Here is a 20,632-nt window from a genome sequence, read left to right as displayed (position 1 = left end):
CAATTTCAGCGAGAACATAGTGGGCCTTTGCAAGACGGATATGAACTTGGGCACAGCTATTATAGCTTGGCTTCAGTTTCAGGCAGAACCCACACCCACACTCCCCTCACAGGGGTCTCCTTATACCTGCTGAGCCCATCGTGAGCACATGGAACATCTAATCCTCCACACAATGTCACAACTAGGAAATGGTAAGGTCGTGACCTAGATGTTTCCACTCACCAGCAGCTACTCGACACACCCGCCACAGTGCTGCCTGCCCGTGGCCAAGGTCACAAATGTGGGCACCACCACACTGGTCTCTCCCAACTGCTGAATCACAGACCCTTTAACACTCTGCTCAGTACTTGAGATCTGAATTCCTTAGTGAAGAAAAAAGATCCTCTATGTTTCCAAAGATGCATGAAAACATGTTGGTGTTTTATTATTTGCATTTAAGTTTCTACTCCTGGAGAACTAGGGATGCTCTCAATACACTTTTTGTCTACAATCTCTGTGTCTGCCTTCCTGAAGATGCAGATGGTAGTACTCGGAGCTGCCATCTTTGCAAGGTGAGCAATAATTTAAAATGAGACAGCAAGTCAAAGATATCAACAGCTAACACACTATTGTAGGATCACGATACAACTTATCATCAGACCCCTCAAAATAAAAAAGAAGTGCCATTAATAATGACACTAAGACAACAGGTGTCCTTGGGACGTATGGTCACCCTTAATGACTCAAATGGTTCATTAAATAACATTTCCAAGTTTCTAGCATTTTTTTTAAACTAAAACCTGACTTTTTAAAAAGGCCTGCTTTTATTTATATTGATCTCGTATTATTTATTCAGCAGTTTCACAAATAAAAAGGAAATCGTCTATTTTTCTGCTGCATAACACAGTAAATTTACATGAAATTACCATTTGGTCAACAAAAAACTAAGGGTTTTTTTAAGGGTGCTTTCAAAAATGCCTAAAAATGAAAAACCGCTTATTAAATAACACTTCATCTTATGAACACATCAGCTACAAGAGAAAGGGAGCCCATTTTTCAAGGTGTCTATACATCATAAAAACACTGAACACTTAATGTTTGAGTATAATGAAAGCAAGTTTATTTGGCATTTTAATCAAATAGAGACAGTCCTACAGGGATCATACTGAGGTACTTCTTGGATTCTGAGTTTTTGGTTTTTTAAACTGAAATTCTCTCTTTTTTTTTTTAATAATTCTGACTGAGGTAACATTAATTTATAAACATAAAAGTTTTAGGTGCATATCATTATAATGTCGTATCTAAATATACTACATCATGATTTTCACCAAAGTCTAGTTTTCAACCACCTTGTAATAGTGAGGTCTTTAACACTCTCTCTCCTTGGTAACTACCATTCTGTTGTCAGACTTTAAGAGCTTATTTTTCCTTGTGCATATATATATTCCACATGAATGAAATCAACAACATTTGTCTTTCTCCGTTTGTGCTTATTTTGCTTATAAGCTGAAATTCCTTATGATGCACCCACTATTCATTAATAGGGAATATATTTGAGCACCTATGTCTGTTTAAGAGTGACACTAAGAATGCAAAAATAAAACCTCAAGGACTAATACTACACTTAGTGACTCTAAGTAGAAATACTACATAAGGGATGCATTAAATAGGATAGGCAGAGTTTATAAGTTACTGAAAAGCAGAAAAATTAGGGGGTATATTTCTGGACTTTGTTCCTTAAAAAATGAGCCAGAATTCAAAGGGCAGTCAGGAAGGGAACAAAAATTAATTTCTCAAGAGCCTGTATTAGTTTTCTATTGCTGCATAACAAGTTACCACAAACTGTTGAAAATCAACATCCATTTATTGGCAGGTTGTTCTGTGAGTCAGAAGTTCAGATAAGTGAGTGGGTCCTCTGCTCACTCTTTATGGAATTGGTCATAAGGAGGCTGCACACCTACAAAGTGGACACGCCTGAGTTAATGAATGGGGTGGAAGAGAGAAGAAGGTGAGAGAGAAGATAACAGGCAGTTAGAGACACACATCCACAGATACCACACTAGAAATTTACCTGGAATCATACAGGGAAAAAAGGCAAATGGAAAATTAGAGGGGCCAAATTAGAGAAGCCCCTTCTGCCCCCAGGGAGTACACTAAGAGCCATTAGAAGGAGGTCCAAATCTCAGCCATAAACTTTGACTGTAAGATTGTTAAAGTTCATAAGTAGTGTTCTAAAAACTCTGGTGCAGAGATCAATAAACTTTTCTGTAAAGTGCCAGAAATGAATACTACAGGCTTTGTGGACCAAGAAGCAAAATCAAGGATCTGCATATATATAAGAAAGAAGACTCAGTCCCTCATTGTTTACTGACAAAATGAAAATAAAATAATTGACTCCAATTTTTTATAATACTTGACAAAGACTCTTTCCTTGACAAAATTTTGTGTGGACTCCTCTGAGCTCTCCAGTTAACTAGGCCTCCACCACCTTGGGTTTCCATGTCAGTCCTTACAGAGTCAAATTTTAGCAAGAATCCTATGAAGTCAGTTTAGAGACAGTCCGCCCACCTTGATTATGTGATCATCACTGATATGTGATCAGATCAGTCCAACTAGAAGAAGTAGCATTTGTAAGTATTTAGGCACCAAATAGAGAGTCCCTAAACATATAAAGCAAATATTAACAGACCTAAAGTGAAAAATATAATAATCATCAGGAATTTTAACACTCTATTTCGACCAATAGACTGATCCTCCAGGCAGAAATTTAATAAGGAAATAGTGCCTTTAAGTAGCACTTTAGACCAGATGGACTTATATACAGAACATTCCATCCAAAAGAAGCAAAATATATAATTGTATCAAGGCACATGGAACATTCCAGAGGATAGATCATATGATAGGCCACAAAACCAGTCTTAATAAGTTTAAGATTAAAATCATTTCAAGCATCTTTAATAGCCACAATAGTATAAAACTAAAAGTCAATTACAAAAAGAAAACTAGGAAAGCCAAACTATGCAGAGGTTAAACAACATACTACTGAACACCCAAAAGAGAAATCGGAAAATACCTTGAGACAAAAGTGAAAATGTAACATACTAAAATTTAAAGATGAACACGAAGTAATAAATAAATAACAAGAAAACCCTCAAATAAACAGCCTAACTGTACACTTCAAGGAACTACAAGTCCAAATTTAGAAGAAATAACAAAGATTAGAGTAGAAATAAATGAGGGTAAGTAGAAAAACAATCAATGACCTGTTGTGTTTTTTTTTTTTAATATAAAACTGACAAACTTTTATCTAGATACACCAAGAGAAAAAAACTCAAATAAAACCTGAAATGAAAGAGGAAACATTACAACTAATATTGGATCAAATTCATTTCCCACCATCCCCTAGGTAGGGTCTGTTCAACCTGGACTGCCTTCAGCAAGAAACCTTTTAAGCAAGTTAGCAAGAATTTCCCCAGTTTTGTCTTAGTAATTTTCCATTCCCATCATCCATTTCCCAGCATCTTCCCAACCTGCTTCTTGATTTTATTCAGAGTTGTCCTCAATCTCAGACCACATATTGTGACAGTCTTATACCCATTGCAATAGTCTTAAATAAAGTCTTCATCACCATTTAACAAGCATTAGAACATTTTTTCTTTATCAAACTGGCCAACTAGTAGGAATAGATTTTTGTTGGGCCAGCATAACATTTCACTTAACTGTGGTTCACCATTATCAAATCATTTCAAATTAACTGCAAATGTAAAAAGCCATTTTTTGCTCACTAGGCCATAGTTCACTGGCTCTTGCTCTTGAGAATGAACAGCTCGGCGGAAATAAAACTACCAAGAAATCCCAATACACAAATTCCCTCCATGGCATTTTCCACATGACAACACTGCCGTAACAAAGGAAAATACATCTGATGTCTAGAGAGGGAATTCCGAATTAGCCACATGTGAAAAGGCATATTAAGCAAGAAAGGCTGCCCATGCAACCCTTTGGTTCCTCATATTTCCTTGAGACATCCCATTAAATAGGAGAATACCCAGAAAAAGGCAGATCTGAAGCAACAGAAACCCCTCAGGTGTACAACTCTAAGTCCACTTTGGAGGTTTTAAGAATACAATTTAGCACAATGATTTTCAAACTTGACTGTGGGCCAAAGTTCTCATCAAACTACTCAACGTCTACTCAATACAGTCACCTACTATGTGACTGCTAGCATCCAAGATGCTGAAGGAAACAGAGCAAAATAAAATTCTCTGCCCTTAGGTGTTCAGTATTAGTGGGTAGAAGTAGACGAATAAGCCACATACGGGTATGTTAGCTGGTAACACATTACACTGCGATAGTAACACAAATGAAGAGAATACAGAGGTGTAGTTGGGGTGCAGTTAGCTTTTAAATACATTCTCACTGAAAATATAGATTACTTTTAAAAGATTTTTATTGCAGTAGCTGTGGGTGTACACTGTAATGAATTATAAAACAATGACTAGCAAACATAAGGAAATAAAATTATATTTCCATTATCAAGAGATTATCATTTTAACAGCCTAATAAATCTCTTTCCCAATCATTGTCACCCACAGATATTTACAAGTGTGTATTTTGCATGTACAAAATGAGATCATTTTATATATACCATTTAGTTATCAACTTTTTTCCAGTTCTGAGCTCCACCTTTCCATTTAGTATATTTTCATCTCATCTAATAATACCCAAGTTATAATCAAATTTATAATTACCTTCAAAAAGTGCTTTATAATTGGCAGCCCAAGCCACTATGTAGGATCACACAAATGTCTTAATTATATACCTTGCAACACAATGCACATCCCTTTTTTATTGGACAGAAAATTAGTGAATGGCCTGGGTGATATTTTGTGATGCTATTTTGACATTTCCTCTGTCCCTTCTATTTCTTACAGACTGGCATTAGAGCTGAAACCATTTTGCAAACCATTTTGCACCTGAGACTATAATGGAAGTCTGAGGCAGTAAGAGATATCTTCTGAGATTAACCCTTTATGATGTATACAATAAAATATATGAAATATTTTAAATGATATGTGTATTTTTAATTTAAAATAGTTTAATACATATTTCTTTATTAGTATATAAACAACAAATTATCCAGTGGATCTAATAACTACTATAATTTTGAAATAGTAGTAAACATAAATATTTCAATTATCAATTAATGAGATGTGATATATAAAGATTTCATTTCCACTGATGACAAAGTTAGGGTTCTATTATTCTAAGTTGGTTCTATTTAATGTTGGCAACCACTGGAAAAACTTCAGAGTTTTAGGGAAAGATTGGCTAATGGACTCATATTCATCTAAGCCCATCGATGGAGTCTAACCAAAGAACCCCTAGATCTCGGACTTCTTGATAAGGACCCTTGGCCTAAAGGGATGACTGACTGCAGTTATACATGTTTAAACTGAAAACATTGCATGTGATGCTCTATACTTCACGTTGTGATCCCATATATGTCACGTTGCCTGGGTGACCTCAGGCAAATCAATAAGCTTCCATGCCCTACTACCTCAGGCACAAAGGAGGGATCCTAGTAACGATGACCTCATTAGGGAACCCTGAGAATGAAGCACTACAAACTTACAACACTCAGCATAGAATCTGGCACACTCAGCAAATGTTACCTATTATTACCAGCCCATACTTTTAATGGATCACCTGTCCTTTCTCACTAATTTGTGAAAGCTCTTAATATATAGAAACTAGTATTTTCCCCTAATACAACGTCCCACATCTCCTTAGGCAGCTGGTCCACAAGCTGGGACTCAACCTCAATTAGGAGATACTCAGAGAGCACATTCAGGAAACTATCACTGAGCGGTGACATCAGTATTCTGGACAAGGCTGGCACTCACTCCTAAGTACAGGATCTAAATAGTCCACAGGGAAGAAATCTCTCGAGATCTTCCATAAATTTAGGCTGAGACACTCTTTTAATATCGCTGCCGAAACAGTGAAGAATTGTGCTATGGACAAAAGGCCCTACAATGTTAAGATTATAATATTGAAGGAAGAATTTATGTAGTGATTAACAGAGGTTTAGGATATTTCCATGGACACTGGCAAATAATCTACCAGCTCCAGAAGGAAGATCATTATGCAGTTCAAGCCATTCCCCATTAAGCCCATGCAGTACTCCTGATGGCTGCCCCCTACACCAGGGGGCATGTGTGTATGCCCCCATGCATGCCAGGAATGTAGCCGCCATCTTGGTTGTACTGCAGAAGCTCCACCATCAGAGCCAACCAGGACCACAAAGTACTTTCATAATTGAGCTGGAAGTGGTCTTCCCAGGGTTAGATATAGGGGCTCAACACGGAACTACTGTGATAGAATCAGCCAGAACACTGGTGTTGAAGAATTCACAGTAAGTACGTGGTGATACAGGTAGAGCAATTAAAAAAAAAAAAAAATCAGATCATGTAGAATCTGTAGGCTGTCCATGAAATGAAAGGAAGACCACAGTCTGTTCTCTAAACTCATGAAAGGCATTTCACTACCAAAAAAAAAAAAAAAAGAAGAAGAAAAGTCTCTCTTTGAATGCTGTGCACACTGTCAATTTCTCCGGTACCATGAAATTCTGACAATTGAGCTGGCATTCAAAAATCACTGTTTCTGTGGCAGAGGATGGAACAGGGACAGGCAAACAGACAGCCACACCTCAGACTCTGAAAGAGCTGGTCAAAGGTTTGGCTCTCCAAGACAGAAATTCAGAGACAAAGAAATCCAGTTAAGAGAGGAGAGAGAACAGGGCCCAAAGTGGAGATTCGCCCTAGGTCAGAAGGGCAGGTCTTAGCAAGTAAATAAGGGGCAATTAGCACTAGGTGATGTGGGAACAGGCCTGAAAACTCCAGAACGGGCAGGTCAGAAGCCAAGGACTAAACAGACCCAACACACCTCCTACCCCCAACCATGCAAACAGCCCCTGCACTGAGTTACTACCACAATGCAATGAATCAGCCCTAATAAAACAATTTGAGCTTTATTAAATGTCATGTAAAGTCTATGGATTTTTAAAAATACCTCAGTAATCTTGTCAGGTTTGGTTTGGTTTTACGGGCTGGATAAAACCAGAGATTTCTAGCACTTAAAGTTTCCTTAAAGATAATCTAGTTAAAAAAAAACCCCATTTGACTATTTAGGAAAGTGAGAGCCAGAAAAACTGATTTGCCAAGGGTCCCTATTTGCAGGTTAGCAAAGTCAACAGAGGCCCCTGGGGTCCTTCCATCTCACTGCTGCTTCCTCTGCAGTCTCCTTTCTGGTTGCTTTATCACATGAGGGGTGTGTGCCCAATGCCTGTTGACCCAGCAGGGCTCTGACAAGTACAAGCAAATCTTCCCTAAAAAAAGGGTTAGTGTTATCAATTCTTTCCCCTTCAGATGGAGACCTACCAAATATGCAACCCTCCCTATGGCACTAGGATTACTTTCACCTTAAAAGGGTGGCTATGTCCAAGAGAGGGTCATTTATTACTCCAGGATAAAAGTTTCCACCTCCAGAATACAGATAAACAAAGGGCTGATTATAGAACACAGCTGCACTTTAGCCCCAAAGCCCCTGATCGTGCCCACAACACTCCATGACACTAAAATGAGATCCTGAGATTCTTCCCCTCAATGGTGAGTGACTCGGAGGCAACAGGTAGTAGGTGAGAATTCTGTTCCTGTGTGTTCCCAACCTCAGTCACTTCCAAAGAAATGGTTCACAGTAAACAAGGCTCCTGTATCTTCTGTTCTACAAAGGCGCTTCCTCCAAACCCACTGCCAAAGCCAGCACTTAAGTTGTCTGTGACTTTTATGGACATGACAACAGTGGCAATTACAGGGCAGAGCCACAGTCCTATGAAGCTGTTTAAAAAAAAAAAGTGTCATGAGTCAAGTGACCTGTCCCTGCTTCGGCTGGCACTCCTGCGCAGGGGACATGGCACAAGGGGATTGACATCAAGCACAGGACGTTGCCGTGACCGCTGAGACATCACACGTGAAGCACTGGGCATGGTTACTTGGCACATGATAAAAATCAATGCTGGTGTCATCAGAACATTTATATCAGTTCAGGGTGCAGATGTATAAAGTCCTCAAGGCCAAAGGGCTCTATCAATACATCAGGTTTCTCTAGCCATGGAGTTAATTAACTCCCTGGTTTTAGACCAATATCAAACCATCATTAAGAAGAGGTAAGTGGGGCCTCCCTGGTGGCACAGTCGGTTGAGCACAGCACTGTGAAGCTGTCCGCAGCCTCTGCAGCACTGGTTCGATTCCCGGCCAGCCAGGGAGATACCCACATGGCGTGGCAGACCTCTCCTGTCATGCCCGCTGCTCCCCTCAGCAGTGTATTTCAGACAATCTGCCTGTTCTGCTCCCCACTCTGCCTCTGGTGAATCCTCTCACTCTCCGGTGCCTCTAGCCTGTACCCCGGTTCTTGTATAAATAAAAATTAAATCTTTAAAAAAAAAAAGGAAGAAGTAAGTGTCTGACAAGAGACTATGATGATGGATCCTGGGTGCAATGGTGGTGGGAAAACTATAGGGACTACAGCTGAGGGGAGGAAAACAATGCTGTACCAAAATGAACAATGACGTAAAATAAATAAAATGTAAATAAATAATTAAGCTAAAAAACAATAGTGTCTGACCATGCACATCAGGTAAGTCAACCATGGACCCCTCATGGTCCTATCAAAACGAGAAGCAGCAGGCCTATCAAATTAATCTCATCAAAAAGCTAGAAAGCATTTTCTGAACTCCCAGTCTCTTAAAAGAGAACAATGAATGAGGACAAGATCTGGATCTTCGGCTTTAGTTTCCTATCCTGCAACCTCCCCAAAAAATAAAGGCATCCTGGAAAATAAACTCAGTTGAGAATAAAATACAGCCATTAAGGCTTGTAGAGTTTCATAAACTGGAAAAAAAAAAAAAATAGTCAAAGAAATTAAAGCGAGAAGCTGAGAGAGCTGTGTTATTTATGCTCACTGCCCAGAAACACTATTCCAAGGGGAAGGGAGCCCATGATTCATGGACTGTGTAAATTCTAGGGTGTCCCTAAGCTTTCCTTTCCCCCCCGAGCCCTCACTCTGCAGGCACTAGGCCTTCCTGCAGAAGCTCTCCACACATCGCCTCTCGTCCTTCTTCACCACAGTGACAACAGGACACTTGCAAGCTGAAAGGTTTTCCAATCACCAAAATGAGGAAAGATGGAGACAGAACACGAGGACCTGAGAATACCACAGAGCTCAAGACGGGGGAAGTCCCCACAGCCCTGGTCCCACTGGAGCTTACTAACTTCTGGCTAAGTTGATGGACAAGTTTTTCAACTTTATCCCTGAGGGAAGAACTCAATACATTTTTTTTCCAAGCATAGTGTCCTGAAAGAAATCTAATCCTATTAGAGGAGGGAACTAGGATCCTTTAAATTGTATGAATGTCAAGCAGACAATCTCTTGTTTCTCAGGAGTTCCAACCAGCTGACACCCACTCCCCAGTCGTACCTCCAAGAGGAACACTTGCTACAGGGTCCTGCTCTTCCTGGTCTCTCTTGGCAGGGAAACCAAGTAGCCCAACCAACCATGTTGGCTGCGGAGACCAAACCACGTGAAATGGCCAAAACTGAATAACTGAGCATGATAACAGACCCTTGGACCCATCAAATACAGCATCGGAAGCAGCAGCAGGCAGTGGGGAATGAATGACATCGATGCCCAGGACTGCTGGCCAGAAACGCAGCAGCAACCAGGGGGGCAGAGCTAAGGAAACAAAGAGGAGGATTCAGGCTACTTTCCAAGAAATCCACTGTCAAGGAAGGAGGCTGATTACTCCAAAATGCCACAAGGGACTGCCTTGGGGGGAGGGGTGGGCTGTTGGTTTTTAAAAACAGAGGAAAAGAGACAGGGTTTTACATGCCAAGGAGAAACAGCAACAGGCAAGAGAAGTTGAAAACACAGGGGAGATAAGTGATGGTTTCTCAACAGGCAGGAGGAACTGGATGAAGAGGTGGGGGCAAACAAATTAATGTCAGAGAGATACTTATCACTAGCAAGTGGTAAGTGGGTGTGGGTGATTACACCTTGACTTTGTAAGTCTGGGGAGTCTATTTTCAAGTGTCTCAAGCTTAAACACGATACATACAGCCCATGTGAAGGATGATGCCAGATTCTTTCCCTGGCACTACTTGAGAAAAAAAAATAGTGGGAAAAATGAGTCTTCTTTATGAAAAGATTACTCAGTGCTTCCAAGCTAGACATTGAGGATAGGGAGATAAATGTCACCATCAAGAGTTCAAAATCTGGGACCAGAGGGAGAGCTGTAAATAAACATTTCCAAAGAGGAGGTTGGTAGCGGTAAAGTAGGCAAACAGGGACAGGGTGCGCTTACAGAACAGAAGTGAGCCGCACCTCCAAGTATTGGAAATGACAAGAATTGGAAAGGGTTCAGAATTCCAATCAAGTCTTGGCCATAAAGCGAGATTTTACACTAGGTCTTGGTTAAAACAAACAAGCAAAAGGCAGGTTAAGAAAAGATTAATTTTATAGAAAGCACACGTGTCTTCAACACCATCCCGGAGAACACACCACCAGGCAGTTTCTCTTGGCCTCCTTCATGAGAAGAGAGTTGGGAGGAATTGCACAATAAAACAAAGAATGCTTTTAAGTCTTATCTTGATGGGAAATGAATCAATTTAATTAGACTGAAGATTCAAGCAGGCTTAAAGAAAGAAGACTTTACAATTGTATGCAAGAATCTGTATTACTTGCACCTCTCAGGTGGCTTCCTTTCCTTCAAATAAATTTAAGGGTTTAATGTCATCACCAACACAATTTACAACCTACTTTCTAGCAGCCACAAGGCAAGCATCATATACCCATCACTATTCTAGACGCTTACAGTTACAGGAAGGAGCAAAATAATGTCTCCTACCCCAGCAGAATATTCTAAATGAAGTCAGATCCCATATGTAGAACCATATATCCCAACTCAGAAATGTCTTCCTATTCCTTAATTCAAAAGTTGCAATCCCATACTGTGCATTAAGTCCTGGGCTAAGCGGGGAGGGGAAAGTCAGGAGTGGGTGGGAAAGGGAGGGGGACCTTGGGAGCTCACATTACCTGAGGGTGATCTCACATCTCTGGGCCTCCTTAGGGGGGCTGCCTATTCCTCCTCTGGGGAGACAGCCTGACTAGGCAGGGGCAGCATTTTAGAAGCTGAGCTGGCAAACCTGCCAACAGATTTTCTTCGTGCTCCTGGTACTGTCATTTAAAAGCATGTAAGAAAAATTCTAAAAAGCAGATCGTGCAGGTGATGGACAATTAAATCTCCTTTGTATGGAACACAGAATTCTACAGACCTGTTTCCACCCTGTAGACATTACTCAGATATAATAGAAAAAAATGCAGATCTGCACAACAGTTCCAATAGTGTATAATTTAAATTTAAGATGGCAAAGTACAGGGGAAATAAAGAGCAAGAAATGCATGTGTTTTATTTGATTTAAACTAAGAACCAAGAATGTCAGTTGTCTAAACTGCCTAGGAGCCCAAAGCAAGCAGCAAATGCCCGACCCACAAGGTGATTGAGGCTCACAGCCTGACACCCTGCATGTGCCCCAAAAGAAGCTCTCATCCTGGTCATAATCATCAGGGCAAGTCCCTGACAAAGAAGGAAACAGTAACAGAAGCATGCCCGATGATGAACTGTCTCTAAACTCTCAAGGGTGTCGGGAAAAGGCTGATCGGCAACCATAACCGTACAGAGCAGGTGGCCAAAGACGACTGACTCTTTTGTAGACATGTCAACATACATTGAGGTTAAACTTCACTTAGAATATGAATGCAAGTTAAAATAAGCTTTTTTGCCCCACTAATCAGATCATATAGATGAGGGCCTTGAAATAATGATACAAATGCTTGCTGGTAAACCCTTCAGTTCACTCATTAACTCCACAACACATCCCTAAAACCTTATTGTCCTTAACCCCGTGGCTTGATAGTAAATTGAATTTCAGCACATATAACTCCCCACTTCACAAAGAGCCATGTTTCCTGCCTCCTGCAAAGAAGGTGAAGCTCTCCCAGAGCTCACCTGCCTGTCTGCCTGGTCTTCAGCCGTCTGCTTTCCTTGGGCAGCTTTGCCCACTCGTGCAGGCAGCTGCCCTCAGTTTGCTCCTGCCTACTCTCCTATCCTCCTTTGTTGCCGAGGCTGACAGCTGAGGACCATGGTTAAACCTTCATACCAATGGACAACCAGGCAACAGGTTCTCAACACAGGTGACATCAGAATCATCTGTAGAGCTCTGGAAAAACACCACAGTCCAGGACCCATCCTTAAATAGTTAAGTCAGATTATAAGGTCTGGATCTGTGGCCCCGAAAAGGATGTCTAATGCTCTCGGGGGTAAGATGGAAGGCTGGAAGCTCATCAAACAGGTCATGGGCAGGTGGAAAGAACCACTCTCCGTGTCCCCTGGAAGTAGATCTAGAGTGTCCTTCACAGAAACATCATCACTGTCTATGATAACATGAAAAATCTTGTTTAAAACTGCCCTAAACAACTGCTGCAATGGGAGGACTGACACATACTAGGTTGGGGAAGGTTTGGTGACAGACAGTGAACGTGTAGGTAAAGTAATGATCTTAATGAACAACAAAAAGGTCTATCAATCCTTTAGCCAACTCTCTCCTAAATGAGTCTTGAAAATTTCCCTCTGTAAACCCCAATGCCTAGAATGATTTCTAAATATTTACCACTTGCCCTCTCCCACCCCCCATCTCCTGCTGTCTTAAGATTGGAGAAAGCTGCAGATGAAATCACATCAAAATGATCAGGATGACAAGATTAACCAGGGAGTGGTCACGATAGAGACTGCAGTGCTAGAAGGAGCAGAAGCATCCTAACCCAGGAGCAAACTGGCCAAACAGCGCCCCTCCCCCAGCTCCCCAAAAATTAAGTCAGGTCTAGAAATGAGAAGTGACATAAGCCCACCTGAGGCTATAACAAGCAGGGCAGACAGTGAATACCTGGTGCGCCGAATGCATGCAAAAGCAAGCAGCTGAAGAAACGAGGGTAGGATTGTTGAGATGCCACTGGAGAACAGTCCACAGCAAAAGGAATCTGCGTAGGTGAGAGTCAGAGACACAATCCCGGGCTTCAGCTCCAGGCAAAGAGGGAAAAGAAGATGGAGGAAGGTGGGCTGGGGGACATTCTGGGAACTGTTGTTCCGGCAACCCCTTTAACGTTCTATTAATTCTTTTCAGGCTCTGAACAGGCAAGATCTGAGTTCAAAATCATGCTTAAATGTTAGCCTGGGTAAAAAATAAAAAAGTAAAAGACTCCCCCACTATTTTCCTAAATAGACAACAGACCTTGGATCTGAGACCCTCAGGAGAGGTGGGGGAGAGAACAGAACAGGAGAGACGAGAACTAGGGAGGACTGTAATAGGTGCTTTGATGGTGGAAAACTACAGTGGCTGCACCTGAGAGCAGAAATCCTACACTGTGAAAAAACAAAAAAGGATATTTTAAAATAAGAAGAAAAGCCACATGTATAATGTGCCCATATGGTAGAAAAAGTGACCACCAAGACAGACATGTGCCTTCCGTGAGGTGCCCGACTAGACATGCAGAGTTTCTGGAAAGTTTAGCCACAAAGGGGAAAAAAAAAATAAAAATAAACATTGGGTGATAACACTTTCTTTAAAACTCCCTTTTCAGACTAAAATTGCCGGCATCGGAACATCACTGCAAGCTAAGCCGTACATAAAGCATTAAAAATACATTAAGTTTGAAAATAAATTTAGTCAGGCAATAATTAAAAACTCATTGAGCAAGTTTGCATCAATAGCTTCCAAATCAACAAATTCTGAGTTCATAAGCCACTGCAATTTAAACAACTCTGTATCCTAATTTTTGTCTGTTTATGAGAAAAATGTTGACACAGTAATAAACTAGTAGAGTCTCTGGACTCCAGATCCCTCCACGAAGACAGCCAGTACACAAAGCAATTGCTTTCAGAGAGAAGCTGAATGGGGAAAGTCATTGAATACTCTTAGAAGAAACTTCCCTGCGTATCATTTTCTGAGTTACTTTCGAGAGTCTGTATTTGGGGTATTGTCTGTTCCTTAAAAACCATCTTTAAAGGCTCCTGGGAACAGGAGCTGTAGCTGGGCTGGGACAAGGCTCCCCAAACATTCCTGTTGTTTGTGGTAGTGTGATTGCTGGGCTACTGCCAAACTCACCAACTTCTCTCATGGACTTTTTCTTGATGCTGGAGGACTCCAGACAGGCAAGAATTAACAGGATCCAGAGGCCATGCCAAGCCCTCTCATCATGTTGGAAAAACTCAAGACTTGCATGCATGGATCAAATGCCTATGTCTGCCCCCCAATTCTGTAATATTTTGGAGACACTACCCAACACACTATCTCAGGTATAGGCCCACCACACATATAAAGCCACCAACGTCAAATGGAACTGCAGATGGATAATGACATACCTGTTGAGTCGGAAAGTCTACCACTGTGAAATGCTGACCCCAACTAAACAAATAAATGTCCTCATGTGCTATTGTGAGGTTAAAATGTGAACTCACATCTCTGCCCCTGACCTGACTCACCACCGTGCAGAGGCGTTCTTCTGGCCATAAAGAAGGATGCATGCCCGCCACACACTCCAGGCTCTGTGCTAGGTCGGGGCGCAAGTCCCAGGAAAGTAACACCAAGTATCCTGTCAGGTGACACAAAAGCACAGACAAGAAGCAACCCCCAGCTTGGCAGAGAGGAAGAACGGACAGCAGTGGAGCTGGGTCTTGAAGACCCAGGTTTGACCAGAACAGCTTCTAGGCAAGGCTGCAGGTATCACCAAGGCACACAGGAAGCCAAAGACAAACTCAGTTCAGGGCAACACTTTGTCAAGCAGAGAATCTGAGGCTAAGAATGGTGCCTGCATGAAAGAGTCTTGGCTCCTCATTTAATCACTAAGCACCAAGTGTTCGGCACTGAGCCCGCATGCTCAGAGCAGTCCTGCTGATGTGCATGCAAAGGAAAAAGAATCTGTGCTAAAGGTTGGGAAATAAGGTCACAGACGTGTGAATTCAAAGATAAACGCCTTACCCTTGACCCACAGAAACTCCTGACCCATTACACTGCTCAGGCCACCGCAGCTCACTGGTCCAGTTTTTCGATCACTCCACACAGCCCCACACAAACCATTCACCAGGTGTGGAAACCTGGCCAAACCCAAGGATTCCCATCCAGGCTGAATGCAGCCGGAACAGCCACACTAAACCATCTCCCTCTGAACTTGATCACAAGGGAAAAGTGGGCACAGCTCCATCCTGATGAACTCTGCAGTCCCCAAGAGGCTCACTTCCCCTCTCTCCTCTTCACCCTGCCTCCCCCACCTGTCCTCCTTGACCCAGAACAGAAGCAATGGGGAAGGAACTCCCTCTATATCCCGCAGCTGAATGCCCCCATCACCATGTGGGAACTAAACTTCCCTGTCCCATCAAAGGTCAAACCCTGCACCTGTGCACCAGCTGCCATTCCCCCACCCCCTCCACCTCTCACCTTCCGTCTCCCACTGACAGAACTCTTCCCAACAATATTCAAATGTGCTCTACCCCTCTTCTTCCTTCCTAGATGCCCTCTCTCAACAGGCCATCCTCAATCCCTTCACGCCAAACTCCTTCCTCGTATCTCACCCACTCACCCTTCAAGCCACCCCAACCTGACTTTGATGGCTTCTGCTTCACTCATGGAAGGGTGGGGTGAGGTCACCCACGAACCAGGCCATCCCATCCAAGTGGCCAAAGGCCACTTCTTTGGGCCCTCAGCATCCCTCAGTGGAGGCACCATTCTTGTGTTCCAGCCTGAGCTTCTCTTAGCTTCTAAAACCAGATTATCCCTCCTCCACCTCACCAGCTGCTCCTTCTCAGGCACCTCCACAACTCCAATGGGCTTCTGCCTGGGCCACCTCCACCTGCTATCTGTACACTCTCCTCTAGGATCTGACCTCTTCCTTGGACCCATCTACAAATGGACAGTTCTGAAAACCACCTCTATTTCATTAGGTGAGGCACCCCCACCCCTCACCATTAACTCTGGAATGCCCTCTCCCCCCACCCAATCCAGCCTTCCCTTCCCTCAGGCCATGCTCAAGTTCTAACTGCTCCCGGAAAATAAATCTTCCAAGGACTCCACAGCCACTGATCTTCCCCCACTTTCATGCTTCCTAAAGCATTTAAACAGTCAGCATACAGGACTTAGTACTTAATTACAGACCATCTGTAATTGTTCCCTAAATGTCCACTGCTTCCGTGCAAATCCTTTCTCCCTAACTCTGAATACAAGCGTTCCTTGCTGTGTACCTGGCACGGAGCAGGCACTGATAATATCCAATTATCAGTCCTTTGATAGTCAACAAATTACCATTTTATGAAACAAAAACCCAACTCATGCACTACTTTAGATGCCTAAATGGTCTGAGAAAATCTCAACATTGTCCCTCAGTCCCCTGACAAATAATAAATAATTAAAAAGAAAAAAAAAAACCTTTGTATTGAATGACAATGTAGCATCACAAGGAAGACACGACCACTGGAAAGGCAGAGCTAAGTCCACAAAACTCTCACTGAAGTTCCTGGGGATGGAATCAAGACCTGGTCACCAGGACAGCTGGAGGAAGGGTCTGTGCTTTGGGCTTCTATGAAGTCCAGTTCATTTACTGAACTAAGATATAGCCTGATTTTTCTTTATTAAATAAGTAACTTCTCCTCCCCTGGCTCTTAACCCCCATCAATCCTCTAGGGGTAAGGGCAGCCCCTCACAACTCAACTGAAAAGACTTGGCCACACCTAAGGGGGTAAAACTCACCCTAGATGGCCTGGCGCCTCCAGCCTCACCTGTGACCACGCAGGGCAGGGCCACCTGCTCTTGACATTTCAGCAATGTGAACTTCACAGCATCACAACCAAACACTGCCTCTCATGTCCCTGGTGGGGGCAGGTGAGGACCCCAAGGAGGAGCCTGCCTTCCAAACCTTCATTCCTCACAATCATCATGCTCATCCTTCAGGAATTAGCTCACAGTCCCCCGAGGCTCCATCCCACCACTGGCCTTCCCTGGGTTCCTTCTGCTCCAAGTATACTCGGGTAATGGAGCCTTCAACGTTCTGTGTGAAACTTAACTGTGAATCATCCTCCCCAAATTCCTGCGGCTCCCTGGAGAAAGACAGATCATGCTTTTACTCATATTCGGTAGTAATCTGAATAATGTCTCCCACCCCCACAAGATACAGCCAACTCCTAACTCCGGGTACCTTTGAAAGTGACCTTATTTATTTAGAACGGGGTTTTGACCAAAGTAATGAAGTCACAAAACCTTTGCTGGGATCATCCAGGAATTAGGGTGGGCCCTAAATTCAATGACTGGAGTCCTTATAAGAGAAAGGAGGCTGTATGAGACATGGGGATGCGTGGGGAAGAAGGACCCATGAAGAGAAGGCACCAAGATGGAAGACTGGCGTGGGACAGCTACCATCAAGTGAACATCAGAAGCTGAGGGAACTACAGCGCACTTCTAAAAGAAGCTAAGGGGTCAGGCCTTAACAGTCTTCATCACAATGAAATACCATTTTTTTGGTTACTACTAGATGTGAATGGATATTAACTTGATTTACTATGGTGATCATTTTGCAATAGATACAAGGAACAAAATCATTAAGTTGCACACGTGAAACTAATGTGTTGTACAACAGTTATATCTCAATTTTTAAAAAAGAAAAAGCTACTAGAAGCAGGAATTCTCCCCCAAACACTTTGAGGGCAGCGTGGCCCTGCAGGCCGACTGACTTTCCTCATGCAGGATGGTGAGAAGAAATGCACTGTTTTAAGCGTCAAATTTGTGATCATTTGCTGCAGCCCTGAGAACTTAACACCCAGTCCAAGCCTCAACTGCTGCCTCCAACCTGGAAAAGCTGCTGAACTCCGAAAAGATGGGGGCAAGAGAGAAAGATGAGAAAGCACCTGGCATGCCAGGCAGGAATCTGGGACAGGGAGCCCAGCGGCTCATTCATTAGGGGTGAGCCTCTGATTCTTTCATCCCCTCTTAAAATGAGGGACATGGTGCAGGAACCCCTTCTAAAAGGCCTCAAACCATTGTCATTCAGAACATTGTTTTATTTGATCCTTCAACTGGTTTTTCTTTCCAGCCACGAAATAAATTGTATTCATTCTATTTTCATCTAAAGGACTTTCAGGTGCAAAAAAAAAAAGATGAATTAAGGTGACATTTCAAAGACCCATTTTAATCCAGGCATGACAAAATTTAGTGAAATAGTTTAAGCCAAGAGAGCTTTTTTTACATCACCTTTTTTTCCCCCAAAGCAAAATCAACAACTTTAAGTGGTTGGTCTCATCCGGCTAGAACTGAGGCTATTTCAGAAAAAGGGGACTTAAAACTAGAAGCAGCTGAGGCACCTCTGGCCCAGAACCTAAACGCTGCTAATGTCCCTTTGGGATGACTAACACCCGCAGGTAAACATGGACCACAGCAAGGGGTTTCTCCACTGTCCCTAGACTACCACGAAGGTCCAGACCCCAAATTCCCACTGGCAAGAATCTCATTCATAAATACACATAAATAACTGCTGCCACTCCCAAATGGTAACATTTGCTGAAGAAGCCAAAGAAAACAGTAACTGTCTTACCCACCTCCATGGCTCCGTAAAGACAAAACTCCCACATACAATGATCCCCTGTTAAACCTTCGCTAACTGTAACAGATGTAAATAAAAACTAGACAAGAGTGTTCCTAATGCGATTTAGATCCTTCTCTCCCCGTACATCCTGCTTCTCTGGGGTGAAAGCAAAAACTGCTTTTAGTTCTCTCCTGCGTCTCGCTGCTCCCCTGGTCTTCAGGTTGCCCCAGTGGAGGCCTTGATTCCTTTGCAGGAAACACACCCAAACAACATCGGGGGAAAACAAGGAGTCGAGGGACTCCTATTTCCGCTGGACAAAACAGCCATTAGAAATATTTGGAAACTTTTCCCAACCCATTCATCGTTCAGAAACTAAAGTCAGGAGTCCCCGGGGGCCAACTGCCCAGCAGGACCTGGCAGAACCGCGCCAGCAAAACTGGACCGCGCGTCTCCGCGCACACTGAGTTTCCAAACCAAAAACTTTTCCTTCCAGGTGGAAACTCAATTCGAAAACCAATTCCAGGGCTGCACAGACGCACCGTATTCAGTCCCCAAGTCCCTGGCTTTTAAATGGGAGCGCGCGCGCACATGCCCGCGCGCGCGCACCCGCAAACAAACCGGCGGCTGCTGCACCCCAAAGATGTTTCCAACACTTAACCGCCTTTTTTTTTTTTTTTTAATGGTGCTGTTTAGCTGTATTAAAACGGAGAGACAGAAAGGCAAGGGGCTAGTCCGGGGCGGGGGACTCACACTTCAAACCCCTGGTGTTGCGCGCAGAGTTTGCAAACTTAGACCTGAGTGTCCCCCAATTTGCACAGCAGCTGAAGACCAGGGCGCGTCCACGGGCCGCGCGCGCGCCCCGGGAGTCCGGGCGCGGGATGAATGGGGTCCGGCTCCGCCGGGGCGGGCAGCTCGCACCCTCACGTGGCGTCGCGCAGCCCCAGGAGCGCCGCGCCGGGAGTGCGCGGGGCGCGGCCGGGCACCCGAAAACTTTTGCTCCGCGAACTAGCGGCGCTGGGGAGGCGGGCGCTCGCTTCCCCGCCGAGGGCACCCCAGGGAAGCCGACCCCGGCCGCCCCGCTCCACCCCAGCCCGCCGCTTCCCCAGCACAAAGGCGCGCGGGGCCGGCGGCGCCCCGCTCCGGAGCGCCCCAAGCCGCGCGCGATCGGAGCGCGCCGGGCGGGGCCGGGCCGGGCGCGGGGACTCGGCGCGCCCCGCGGGCTACTCACAGGGTGACCGTGCGGTTGGGCAGCGTGTCGGGGGGCAGGACCTGCGCGAGCTCCAGGCTGCTGCACACCACCTTGCCCTCGGCGGGCGCCGCCGCCCGGCCGGGCCCGCGGGGCCGCCCGTCGTGCTTGCAGCCGGGGGGCAGCGCCCCGGCGCGGGGGCCGCCCCCCAGCAGCGCGAGCAGCGCGAGCGGCAGCAGCAGCGGCGCGGGCGCGCGGCCCCGCCGGGGTCCGGGCGGCTCCATGCGGCGGGCCGGGGCCTGCGGGCCGAGCGGCGGCGCCGGCCTAGCGGGCCGCCCCGGCGCCCGGGCGGGCGGGGGCGCGGCGCGGGCCCGGCGGCGCCCGGAACCTCGGGGCGGCCGCAGGACGCGCCCGCCTCGGCGCCAACATGCTCCTTTGTCCGCGGCGGCCGCGCTGGGCCTCCCGGGCGCCGTGGGGTCACGGCCGCGCGGTCCCGGCTCCGCTCTGCAGCCCGGCGGGAGCGCCGCCTCCGCCCGCTCCTGGGCCGCGGCCCCGGCGGCTCGTCCCGCCCCTGCCCCTCCTCCCCGCGCCCGCCGCGCCCTCCCCTCCCTGCCCGGCGCCGCCACTGCCGGCGGCTCCGGAGGAGGAGCGCGCGCCCGGACCCGCGGCGCCCGCGGCGGGGCCCGACCCCCAGCTCCGCGCCCGCACCCGCGCCCGCACGGCGGGGCCCGG

General features: G+C 45.1%; 1 protein-coding gene across 1 annotated transcript in view; it reads right to left on the bottom strand.

Annotated features, from left to right (window-relative positions):
* Positions 1 to 20,184, bottom strand: part of ADGRA3 (adhesion G protein-coupled receptor A3) — a gene marked incomplete at both ends in the record, with an annotated part of 95,267 nt that extends 75,083 nt beyond the window's left edge. The window contains one exon of the mRNA XM_084233245.1: positions 19,943 to 20,184. Within this exon, the coding sequence (XP_084089371.1) occupies positions 19,943 to 20,184 (242 nt within the window). The remainder of the gene's footprint in view (positions 1 to 19,942) is intronic.
* Positions 20,185 to 20,632: the final 448 nt, after the last annotated feature.

The sequence above is a fragment of the Talpa europaea genome (genome assembly GCF_964194135.1).
Source record: "Talpa europaea genome assembly, chromosome: 5".
In the NCBI taxonomy this organism is placed as follows: domain Eukaryota; kingdom Metazoa; phylum Chordata; class Mammalia; order Eulipotyphla; family Talpidae; genus Talpa; species Talpa europaea.
This window is presented reverse-complemented; position numbering and strand designations above follow the sequence as displayed.